Source organism: Delphinus delphis, chromosome 7, assembly GCF_949987515.2.
Source record: "Delphinus delphis chromosome 7, mDelDel1.2, whole genome shotgun sequence".
Taxonomy (NCBI): domain Eukaryota; kingdom Metazoa; phylum Chordata; class Mammalia; order Artiodactyla; family Delphinidae; genus Delphinus; species Delphinus delphis.
Window position 1 is genome coordinate 77,750,379 of NC_082689.1, and position 13,199 is coordinate 77,763,577.

General features: G+C 39.5%; 1 protein-coding gene across 5 annotated transcripts in view; it reads right to left on the reverse strand.

The window, feature by feature from the left end:
- The window catches only part of FMNL2 (formin like 2), a 303,560-nt gene that overhangs the window by 65,299 nt on the left and 225,062 nt on the right, over positions 1-13,199 (reverse strand). For all 5 annotated transcript variants that reach the window (XR_011246546.1, XM_060016798.1, XM_060016802.1 and 2 more), the window contains exon 7: positions 3,030-3,138. Coding sequence is in view for 4 of the 5 variants with exons in the window: in XM_060016798.1 (XP_059872781.1) it covers positions 3,030-3,138 (109 nt within the window). In the remaining variant the exon portion in view is untranslated. The remainder of the gene's footprint in view (positions 1-3,029; positions 3,139-13,199) is intronic.

Here is a 13,199-nt window from a genome sequence, read left to right on the forward strand (position 1 = left end):
CCTGGCATCTGAATTTTTTAAGCAGCTTCACTGTGCAGCCGGGGTTGACAACCACCACCTCTGGTCCCTTCTCTTGGCAATGGTTATCGAGACCAAAAGCCTAGGAGAACCTTCCTTGCTCTGAGGCGTGGTACCTCATGCTTCTATAAAATGAAGCAAGTTCAATAACGGGATCAAGAATCATTCTTGATTCTGCCGAATTGAGGAATTACTCCTTCTCCTCCAATTCACTCTCAGCTCATGACCTTATTTCCAATTACACCGAGAAAACATAAGCAATCAGAAAAAAAACTTCCAAAAGCTCCCACCACCACGTCAATCCACCCACACAGATCTGTGTCTTCCCTCCTCACTTCTTCCTAAAGATGAACTCTCCACGCTCCCACCTAAGGCCATTCCCCCCACTTGAGTTCTTGATCGCATTCCCTCCAACCTACTCAAGAACAGTATATGCTCCAGCGATTCTCCCATTCCCCCATCATTATTTTTCCCTCTCTGATTCACTACCATTAGCGTAAAAACATGATGCAAATTCTCCTTTCTTAAACAACAAAAACAAAATCTCTCTTGACCCAACAACCAGTGTCCAGCCGCTCTCTCATTTTTCTGCTATTCTTTTACAGCAAAACTCCAACCACTCGTGGTCTCCAATTCCTCTCCTCCCGTTCTCTCTTGACACCACTTCCGTCAGGGATTTCATCCCCAACACTACAATGAAACTGTACCAGCAATGATGGGCACTTTGCTGGAGCCCATGGCCAACTCTCTTCATCTTGCCTGACTTGGCAGCAGCACCGGACACAGCTGACCACTCTCTGCTCCATGAAATACTTCCTGTGCTTGGCTCCTACTTCCCTGGCTGCTTCTCAGTCTCTCTAGCTAGTTTTTCCTCATCTCTCTGACATTAAACAGAGTGCCCCAGGGTTATTTAGGACCTCTCTGCTTCTTTGTCTATCCCCGCTGATCTCCTTCACTCCCCTGGGTTTATATACCATCTGTTGACTCTCAAACTTTTATCTCCAGCCCAGACCTCCAGATCTTGAACTCCTGACTGGCATATCCGACCCCTATTTAAGATCTCTATTTGGATATCTATGGACACCTCAAAGTTAACATCCCCCAAACTGAACTCCTAATCAGGTCTCCCAAATCTGCTCACCCTGCAGCCTTCCCCATCTTAGTAGACGGCGACTCCATCTTCGAGGCACCCAGGACTGCTACTGTCCTTACCACCAAAACGAAACCAGAATCTGGCCACCTCTCATCACCTCTACTTCTATTCTCCTGGTCCATACCACCATCAACACTCACCTAAATTAATGCAACAGCCTCCTAAAAGGTCTACTTCCTTTTGTCTTTGCCCCCCAGGGTGATTCCTAATACAGAAGTCAGAGGGATCATGTTAAATTAAAGTGTCAGATTAAGTCACACTTTTCCTCAGAACCTTCAATAGCTTTCTAATGATAGCAAAGCCAATGTCCCTTCATTGGCTTATAAAGCCCTGCATAATCAGGACCCCCTTGTAACTTCAGATTTCATCTTCTACTTCTCTCCCTCTTATTCATTCTGATCCAGCCAACCTGACCTCCTTTCTGTGTCTTCAGTACATCAGACCTATTCCTGCCTCGGGGACTTTGCACTTGCCCTTCTCTCTGCCTATAATTTTCTTCCCTTAATATTCCTTACCTTGTTCCCTCATTCTAGTTTTACATAAATGTTATCTTCTCCACGACACTTTTCTTGCTAGCCTATTTAAAACTGAACTCACATTTCCCGCACTTATTCTTATTTCTTGATTATTTTTTCTATAGTACTAAGTAGTAGTTCTCTGGAGGCAGTCTTCCTGGGTTCAAATCTGAGTCCACCATTTATTAGCTGTGTGATCCTGGGCAAATTACTTAACTTCTCTGTATTTCAGTTTCCTCATCAGTAAAATGGCGAGGGTAATATTATCAATCTCACAGGACTGTTATGAGGCTCAAATTAAGTAGTAGGTTTAAAAGTACTAGACTTTAGGAAGCACTATTTAAATGTCAGCTTTTATTTCATTTCATCACTATTATTATCTGGAATGCTACATAGTTTACCAGTTTAATTGTTTACCATCTGTCTCCCCTCAATAGAGAGTAAGTTCCCTTGGGCACTTATTTATTTGATGCTGTATTCCCTGTGCCTAGAACAGGGCCTGTCTGGAAATGTTCAAAATATATTAATTGGTTGAAAGAATAAATGCATACTTCCCTTCTTAAATTCAGTTTGGCATGCTCATGTTGGGTTTGAACTCTAATACTGACCTATGCATTTACCACCCATTTCTACTTGGACCCATCTATAGGATCCGTTTCAATGGAAATCAAACCCTATTTTCTGATGTGAACAATGTTTGTCTAATTCTCAGCCCTGGTTTGCTTTTACAACTATACTTTTGACCCTGTCAGCTCACCCTAGATACTTCAGGCTCTAACTCCCACTTTGTGGTTAGGATTAATCCCACACACTGTAGTTAGTTGCTCCCGTTGTTTTTCAGAGTGGGGATAACCTCTAAGGAGGACTCTGCACTTCTACCAAGAATCCTCCAAGTGTTTCTTATGAAGATCAGCAACCACAGGGTCCAACACACAGTAATTATAACTCCTTGCCTATTCATCATATAACCCTTTGAGAAGCAATGACCTGTCCAGTGTGAGAGTCTATCATTCCTAGGGTCCTAAGGCTGCTCCATTATTGCCCACAACCAGTGGCTTACGCTGTCTTTAATAGTCACAAACATTTACCAAGTAATCTAGACAAGCTTGCCATTATAAGAGGAAAATGTCTTCCCTTAAATACATTGTAAATTATAAATGCTAATTAAAATATAAGGGCGATGAATTATGAGCACTAGAATGAACTAGACCTTTCTTTTTTAATAGAATTTCATTAAATCCTGCTATTTACTTCAAATAGAAATAATACAAAGTCACCAAAGAGAACAAGATCTGAGCCTGATGAATTCAGATTTTTTTAAAGGATTATAAACAGAAACATACCTGATAATTCATGATGGCACGTAAACACATGATACAGACATGCACGTCATCTTTCTTACTCACTAATCTTGAATTTTTCAGGGTTCTTCTGCTTGGCAAAGTATTATATCTACAAATAAAAAGGGAAACTTCTATAAAGCTATAGATTACTTTCTTAGCAGAGGCAGATGTACTTTAAAAATGGACACTGTTCTCTACTTGTACCTACAGCTAAATGAGGATTGCTGGTCAAACCACCACTAAGTAACCCATCACCACCAACTACCCCGTCACCACAAAGCTGTTTCTGTAGACTATGAGGCCTACACAGTTCTGTGTACTGGCTATCATCTTGTCAGGCAATATACCCACGGACAGTGAAACAACTCCACTCACTGCATATAATGAATCAGACTATACATGAGACTAACCAACAATCCAGGCTCTAATCAGCAGGCCAAGCCAGATTTGCAGAGGTGATTTGAAACAACACGTATACAGATTGCAATTTTAAACAAGTGAAGGGATAGAGCTCGGCTAATAGGTAGACCTCCTATCATGTGACCCAATTTTAACAGCACCTTCCCATCACTGTTATCAGGAGTTCCTGCTTCAGAGTTTAAACCTAGGCAAGGTCATACATTAGCAACTGTGATATCAGCCTGTGATACTGAACCTTAATAGTACGCAAAACCTAAATAGTATACAAATGCCTCCACAGCCCGATCCCTCACCCAAAGCCTGGTATGGCAGCTGAAACTGAGATGGAAATATGCTGACATTTCAAAGGGTCAGGATGTTTTAACATTAGGGTTCATTCTGGAGACCCTACATTGCTAAGCCTTAGTTCTCCTTTCTGCAGATTTATGAGAACCTGCAAGTCATAAAGCAGTGACAGTGTAAGATGGGGCAAGTAGAAAGATGACAATACTGAGGGCTTCATTATGAGTTCTAAATGACTGCTTCAGAGGGGAAACAGATAAGTTTTCTCTGCAACTCCAAGCCTGAAATGAAAGCAAATTTCAAAAGTTGTCAACTACTTTCCCACAGAGTCAATGACAGAAATGTTCCACAAAAGAAGCTATAGGCCTTCCTTCTCCTTGAATTAAGCTAATTAAACATTTTTAAAGAAGGCATAATTAATATTAACTGCTTTCTAAAGTCTCACAGGAGCAGGCTAAGATTTGAAAACTGAATTGACAGGTCTCCAACTGTTCAGCTGAGCAGCTCTTTTACATTTTCTATTCAAAAACCATCAAACAGAAGAAAGATGATTCTTTCACACAAGCCTACTAATACGCCAAATACATTTTTGAAAAGCACCTTGGTAAGTCACTGGCCTCAATATACCAGACTGTGCGAAACCTGGTTTGCTCACATTACTTTTAAAGAAGAATGCTTTGCTTGAGGACTCCTGCTTTACTCACACTGAAAAATAACAATTCAGCAATGGAAGGCAGCCTAATCCAGTTTTGAGTGCAAAACACAGTTAAGGAAACACATGCAGATTTGAATGTTACAAGCCCAATTTCAACATCTAAAATACAACTTTAAAAGATGTCACCCTGGGGCTTCCCTGGTGGCGCAGTGGTTGAGAGTCCGCCTGCCGATGCAGGGGACACGGGTTCGTGCCCCGGTCCGGGAAGATCCCACATGCCACGGAGTGGCTAGGCCCGTGAGCCATGGCCGCTGAGCCTGCGCGTCCGAAGCCTGTGCTCCGCAATGGGAGAGGCCACGACAGTGAGAGGCCCGCATACCGCAAAAAAAAAAAAAAAAAAAAAGATGTCACTCTGCCATAACCCTAGCCTGAGCATGACGGCTAACACACCAGACAGAAGTCTCACAGGGACCAGTGCCGCTTCAAACAACTATATGACCTGTCTGACCCAAGAATCCCTGGTCTGCTTAATCTACACCCAAAGGTCTCTCCTTTCCTCCACCCTTCTTAATTTAACCTCAGGTTTGTAGTTCTTTAGTGGAATCACGTGTTGGCTATATAACAGCTGATTAGATAGTTCTCATTTCTAACAAAGCAATGGCTGCTAGCATAAAACAAAGTCATCTAAGATTAAGCTTGAAAAAAGAAAAGGTATTATCAAGGGAACCAATCATCCTTTGCTAAATTATATTTATGTGCAGCAGTGACTGCAGAAGATGGACTGGCCAAAGCAAATTATTCTTTAAAGAAGATGGGACAGGTCATCACACAGGCACATACTTCTGCATCACTTCCAAATAAAATTTAATGATTCCAGCAAGTAGACCAAATGTACACATTTAATGATGTTTCCTAAGAGGTGTAAAGTAACATAGCAGTTCCTTCCTTTTACTTATTAACCCACAACTTCAGCTATATTGAAATAAGACTCTTCCTAAGAAGACAAAATTTCTTTGTCATTACTAACATTATTTGCAGAAACCACTAAAAATTGATTCTAATATCCTACTTACTAAATAGTAACACAAAAGGCTTGTATTTGTTTTAATAGGTGGTTAATCTCAAATCAATTTTCTGGATCAATATTTGAAATGCATTTAATATGAAAAAGCACATGCATACTTATCAATATTAAAGGAGTTTAGAAAGTACACAATACATAAGATAACAATAAATAAAAATGTGTATTTTATTTATTAATGATACTCTATACTTAAAAGCAACAGAGCTAAGCTTTTTTCTAAAGTGAACGATATTTAATATAAGATTAATCTTCCTCTAATTTTTGGAGAATACAATATACAAAATACAATATTTTTTATACAAAAATACAGTGAGCATTAAAGGCAACATTTGAACTTGTATTTAAAATCATAGCATTACAGTTTTGTTTGTTTGTTTTCTTTTTCTGCGGTACGCGGGCCTCTTACTGTTGTGGCCTCTCCCATTGCGGAGCACAGGCTCCAGACGCCCAGGCTCAGCAGCCATGGCTCACGGGCCCAGCCGCTCTGCAGCATGTGGGATCTTACCGGACCGGGGCACGAACCCGTGTCCCCTGCATCGGCAGGCGGACTCTCAACCACTGCGCCACCAGGGAAGCCCTGATTTTTAACTTAATAGGAAATTTTGCTCTATATTTTGGAATTCTCATCTAAAAATCTTTCCCCAATTAAGAAAATGCACTCCTAATTAATTCACAACTCTTTGGCAAACACAAAGTATTTGCAAACACCTTAACTGAGGATCACCTTAAACCTCCAAGGCTAAATTTTAGGGACTGTGTCATGGGTTAGCATGTATATTAATCTACTCTTCAGCATGAACATTATGTGGAATTTGACAATTTATGTAATTAAATATTTGGTTTATTTGCTTCAGTTGTCATCTGAGTAATTTATTACCTTTTCTCTTTTTGAACATGTTTTAAATTCAGCTCCAATGCACAATGTTGATACTATCCAAAGAACACATCCCCATGGCGCTAGTTTTACGAGATCCCCCAACTTGACTAACAGAATTAGGACTAACAATTTACTACATATCCACTTTCCACAAGGACACCTGAACGAGGTAAGCAATCTATAAGAACTGGCCTCTGGTGCTCTCTACCAACCACAGGGAATCAAACCAAACCTAGTGTTTAAGGTCCCAAGTTGATTTTACCAAGCATCTACTGTTCATGCTAAACTCTATTAAGTGCTAAGGGAAAATGAAAGATTAAGATGTTGCTTCTGCCACCATCTAGTTTAGGAAGCAAGAGGTTGTATCGATAGCCCCTGTATTAAGATGTTCTCTGTCCACACCAGCCCACCCCTTCTGCTGCATGCACATTCTAACGTGTAAAATGAATTCAGTAATAGTACACATACCTGCACAGCACAATATGGTGGAGCGATAACAGTCACACCTCAAACGAGAACACTTTTTTGCAAAGCAAGATACTTAAAATCCTCATATAACCTTTTCTCAATCAAGCCATATTTGACTGAGTTAGTAAGACAGACCTACTCTTAGTAACTGTCTTTAGGCATATGAAAGTTGTTTTAAAATGAGGCTCTAATTCAAGAAGTAAGTATAAAAGGAATGGACAAAATTGTGGGATAAGTATCAGAAATGTGACATACAATGAACATAATTGAACATGAAATATTACTAATGCAGATTTAAAACACACCATCTCATGAGTCTTTGAAGAGTGGAGTTACAAGACACTTCCATTCATTATTCTTATCTGTATTGAAAATTTTCTACAATTAATGTATATTACTTTCCAAATAAAGAAAAAAAAATGTTGCACAAAAAACAAACCCTTACAGGTGGTCTAGGTTTACATCCATCTAAAGACAGAAAGCTAACTAGATCGTATGATGATAATGCTTTTCCCACTTTGGTTACCCCACAGAAGAATGTTTCCTAAAGGCCTCTTAAGTAGAGAGCTGGCCCTTAAGTGGAAAGCCAAGCTGAGGGTTTCTCTGAAGAGCCCCAATTCCACCACAACACAGGCAGCAAAAGAACCAGGTATCATCAGAACAGCTAAGCTTTTAAAATCCTATTCCCTGATGCTGCACACATCCACCTGGATGCCAATTGACCTGAATACAATGATTAACAGTTTCCAGAGAAAACAGATGAGGTTAACTGATCAGTGCCACAAATCTCTACCAAATGTATGAGTCACACTGACTCACTTAGGCAGGGCTGGAATTTCACAGCAATGATCCATCACCAATTACAAATGCAAACAGCTCCGATGAGATGTGTCATCACAGCCAAACACTGTGTGTACAAGGTGCTGCTGCATGGTCATGTTAACACAAGTACATATGATGCAGTGCATTATCTTTAAAAGGGTAGATAAGGCCGCCTCCAGTTCTATGTCACAGCCCTGTAGGCTAAGCTACCTTCACCTTTCACAAGCACTGATCATCCCGCTTTGGCTATTTGAATCAACTTTCCACAAAGACCTGAGCTTCACAGGGATTACATCAGTGACTCAGCAGAAGATATGGGTGCTTCTGTGGAAAATGAATACTGTTGGCGTGTGTCCCATTACAGAATTACATACAGTGAAATCAAGTACTATGATGGTTTCTTCCTGAAGTTATTTGGAAACAACTAAAACAGAGCCAACAGGACAGGTGGAGACTGCCCCCAGTTCACTGTGATATATTCAAAAGGCCCCAGTGGGAGGCAGCAATAGTTGCCCTGTGGTCTCCTACGGATGACTGAGGCAGATAAGCTCTAGTCCTGCCCTATCTAGTATGTCTTAAGTGATCCCAGATGTCGTCAGCAGTTAATGGGGTACGTTCCCTCAGCTAAGACTTGAAATTGGCTTCTTCACTGGCAGTTCTCAAATCTCAGGGTACATTACAGCTTAATGTAGAAGCAGGAAGAAGAGGGGCTTAGAAAGACCTTTAAGTCCATTCTGCCCCCTCTCCACTGCCTACCACACTGATGGTTTGCACTGTGATTATGGAACTATTGGTTTTTGAGGCGACTGTGGATCTGGAGAGGAAAAACAGCACAAGCTAAAATCTCACAAAGCCAGCTGTTCTGAGATTCAGTTGTTTTTCCTAAATAGATGCGCCCCAGATTGTTACAAGAATTTAATCTCTAGAGTTCTGAAAAAGTTGATTCTGGCATGTTTTGCCAGTATTCTCACTGCTTTGATGGATCCTGTACTCCACCATTTTCAGTGACATTCCATAACAGACACTTAGAGATCCTGAGTAACGTACTCATTCTGAATACACGTAACAATTCCTTCAAGTTAAAGGGAACAGTCAAACAAGGTGCTGCAACAATTATGTTTCTCTGGTGATGGGGGGAGGTTCCCCAAGACAGCAGGATCAGAGAACTACCTCAGAATCCAAATGGATAAACAGGGAATGACATATTTACAGAGAGGTTGTGGCCCAACGCCTGGACCACGGGATGGGGGCACTAAATTCTGTCCGAGAACCTTTCCTCCGCCAGATGGGCAAGCAGAGTTCTGAGGCTCTGGATCCGTGGACACAAAAGAGGGGTTTCCCAGAGGCAGAAAACAGCCCTGAGTCTAACTTTTGGCGCTCCTGCCATTTGTAGGAAAGGGAATGGGGAAGGGATATTTAGGGCTTTCTGAGGTCTCAAGGGTTGTAAGGAAATCCTGTTTTTTGAGAGGTCATTTTGACAGAAACACCACCAAATTTCTCAGGCCCTCTTCTCCACTGACTGTGAGAACTGCCTGCTATCTTGTTACTGAATGAAAACTAAACGTTGCCCTCGTAATTCAAAGACAAGACATTATCTTGGAAGAGATGCCAGGTAGAATTCACCAAGTTCTATGAATGTGGAAACAAACAGATGCCAACACTGACTTCAGATCAAAACCAGAGAGAAATGACTCTAACCACTTGTATTAATTTTATGCACCAGGGGTTATAAGTTACATGAAATAATAATAAATGAAGTTATAGTCAATGCTAGTAGGAGTAAGAGGCACAAAAAACTAAGCAATTGTTGCAAATATCTTTTAAGAAACCTATACACTGTGTCCTGTTTAGTACTACAGTGACAACTGCGCTATCTGCCCAGGAGCCTGTAGTGAGCACCTCGACCTGCACAGCACTGGCAGCAGGTGCTATGCAGAAAAAAAAAATTATCTCTGTTTGAAAACCTGTCAGAATGACTGTTTAGTGAGATCAACCAGTTGACTTCTTCTAAGAAATGTCAAGGCAAGTAAAACCTGAATGTTGGACTCCAGAAGGCAAAAAGAATAGAGGTCTGCAAAGGAAACCTGGGGAAGTAGCTCTCTTGGATCTGCTTGACCACAGATTAAATACACAGGAACTTCTCTTGCCAGGTACCTATTCATAGCCTGAATTACATACAATGTTCATTGGAGTTCTGGTTAGAGCCATGTTTTGCTATGCTTAAACCACCATTCATTGTAAGAGAATCTAAAAGAAAGCTATAGTAACTCTGAACTAGTTCCTTAGGTTTAGGAATGTAACAGACAAGTGGGACTACACAAAATGAAAAAGCTTCTGCACAAAAAAAAAAAAAAAAAAGCTTCTGCACAGTAAAGGAGACAGAATGAGAAGGTAACCTGTGGAATGGGAGAAAATATTTGCAAACCAAATACCTGATAAGGGCTTAATATTCAGAATGTACAAGAAACTCCCACAAATCAATAGCAGAAACAAACAAAAATCATCTAATTAAAGAATGGCAAAGGACTTGAACAGACATTTCTCCAGAGAATACATACAAATGGCCAACAGGTATATTAAAAATGCTCACTAATCATCAGGGAAATGCAAATCAAAACCACAATGAGGCAGCACCTCACACCTCTCAGATGGCCATTATCAAAAAAGACAAGAAAAACAAGTGTCAACAAGAATGTGTATAAATTAGAACTCATGCACACTGTTGGTGGGAATGCAAGTTGTACAACCACTATGGAAAACAGTATGGAGGTTCCTCAAACAAAAGTAGAACTTCTATATGTAATGATCCAGCAATCCCACTTCTGGGTATTTATCTAAAAGAACTGAGACCAGAATCTTGAAGAGGTATCTGCACTCACCTATTCCTTGTAGCATTATTCACAAAAGTCAAGATGTAGAAACAACATAATGTCCATCAACAGATGAATGGATAAATATAGATAAAATATGGTTTAAAAAAATAGCAATGATGTGGTGTGATAGGAGTTTTAGCTGATGCTATGGTAGTAATCATTGCAATGTACAAATATATCAAATCAACACACTGTACAACTTAAACTTACACGATGTTATACAACAATTACATCTCAATAAAAAATTAAACTAACTTACATATTCACATACACACACAATATTAAAGTCATGAAAAAGAAAGGGTTGCCAATTCCCTGGTGGTCCAGTGGTTAGGACTCAGCGCTTTCACTGCCATGGCCCGGGTTCAGTCCCTGGTCGGGGAACTAAGAAAGGGTAAGGAACTGTTCCAAGTTAAAGGACGCTACACAGACACAACTAAGCACAATAAATGATCCTTGTGTTAGATTCTGGACAGAATTTGAAAAAACTGTTATGAAACAGACTGGGATAATTGATGAAACTAAAGAAACTGAACTAAAAATTGTGTCAATATGTAAAAGTTCTGATTTTAATAATTATACCATGGTTATTTAAGAGCATGTTATAACTAAAATTGTAACTAAAATAATAATTTTAGTGTAGGTATATTTGTTCTTAGGGTACCTACACTAAAATAATTAGGTATAAAAGGGCATGACTCTGTAACTTATTCTCAAATGGTTAAAAGGTGTGTATGTTTACAAAGCAAATGTGCAAATGGTAGAGTAAATTTAGGTACAAAATGTTAAAACAACTGTTGAATCTGTGTAAAGAGCATAAGGGGGATCATTGTACTATTGTTGCTTTTTTTTAAGTTTTCAATGATATCAAAATTTAAAGTTACAAAAAGAAAAAGAAACTGTGGTAAATACATACACTGGAATATTATTCAGCCTCCAATTAAAGGAAATCCTGCAATATGTAATAAAGCTGAACCTTGAGGACATTACTCTATGTGAAATAAGCCAATCACAGAAGGACAAATGCTGCATGATTGTATTTATATGAGATATCTGAAATAGTCAACCTCACTGAAGCAGAGAGTAGAATGGTGGTTGCCAGGGGATTAAGAGAGGGAAAAGTGGGGAGTTAAAGGTGTAAAGTTTCAGTTATGCAAGGTAAGTTCGTTCTAGAGATCTGCTGTATAACATCTTGCCTATAGTCGACAACAATGTGTTATACACTTAAAAATTGTGAAGAGGGTAGATCTCATGGTAAGGGTTCTTACCACAACAAAATAATAAAAAATAAAAGCAGTATGCTTAAAAAAAATAACAATGGGTGATAACATAAGAATGAATGATAAGTAACATGTCTATGATAATTCTGGATGTACAGGAGAAAGACCTACTCCTGACGAAAAGCTAGATGTGATCAAATCCTGGATTTGTTTAGAGATCTACAGCTGCAAAGCACCAAGCTCTTAGTCAACACCAAATGGAAGCCACTGATCACCCAGTGATGCCTTAAAAAAAGTCTGATCACCCATCTATTATCTTCACAACATATGCTTATTTCTAGACATATTCTTATATGTGAGTTTTCTATATGTCTGCCTCTCCCTCTGAGCCTGTATTATCCAAGGACAGTATATTACTGCAGAACCTTGAAAGGAATGTTTCCTGAACTGACCTAACCAGGTTTTCCCAGAGTCCAGCAAAAAGGTTTTCAAAAATATTCTGTGGAGTCTCCATGCCAGCATTTGTGGGATTTGTAATATCTAGGTCCAAATGGCAACAGGAAAAAGACAAGGTATATATTTTTGCCTCTTACCAAAAGTGTCTTCAAAGGTCTAACTATTCAGAAATTAAACTAATATCTACCTATAAACAGATAAATTAGAACTCCCCTGGAAGCTAATGTAAGGGTTCGGCCCAACAGAATGCAACGCCAATTAAGTATGTCACATCGTTTGGCATAACTGTAATAGTCTTTTATGGTTCCAAGGTCTGGCTAATAGAACTTTACCAAGATTTGGGGTTTTAGGTTTCCTCTCCCTTACCATTCAGACATGACATCACCTGGGCATATTTTTTCTATCAATTAAACTCATAAAATACTTGATGCTAAAAAAAAAAAAAAAAAAAAATGAGCCAAGCACTTTTCTGTCTCTACAGCCAAAAGAAACAGAGCTGAAAGAGTAGAACCCAGATAGTTCAAAGTGGGGGTGAAGGAGGAGGGGAAACAGAGAGACAAAGACAGAAACAGAGACACGGGGGGGTGGGTACACAAAATTCCTTATGAACTTTTTTTCTTTTAAATCAGTTACTGAAATTTTCTGTTGATCTGTATTTCCTGTTAGAGGACCAGGTGATAGCTAGAACACAACCTGTAAGTCAAAAGGTCTCATTACATGCTTTTTGAATGGAATCAGTGAATCAACAGACTCCATCATATGAATGGAGGGTCAATAGTCTGAATTTCCTGATTTTCAATTATATTCCTTTTGTCAAAGGCATTTGCTATGGAGTGGCTAATTAATCAGGATATGACCCTAGGTGAGAAGTGTCCAAGGAAACCATCTAACTCCTGTGACTTTTCAAAAGAAGTATTTCTATGTTCATCCAAATTTGGCCCTTCTTTTCATAAATCTTCAATAAAATATTGTCGATGAGGTAAAATGACAATTCCACAGCCTGGCCTTCAATG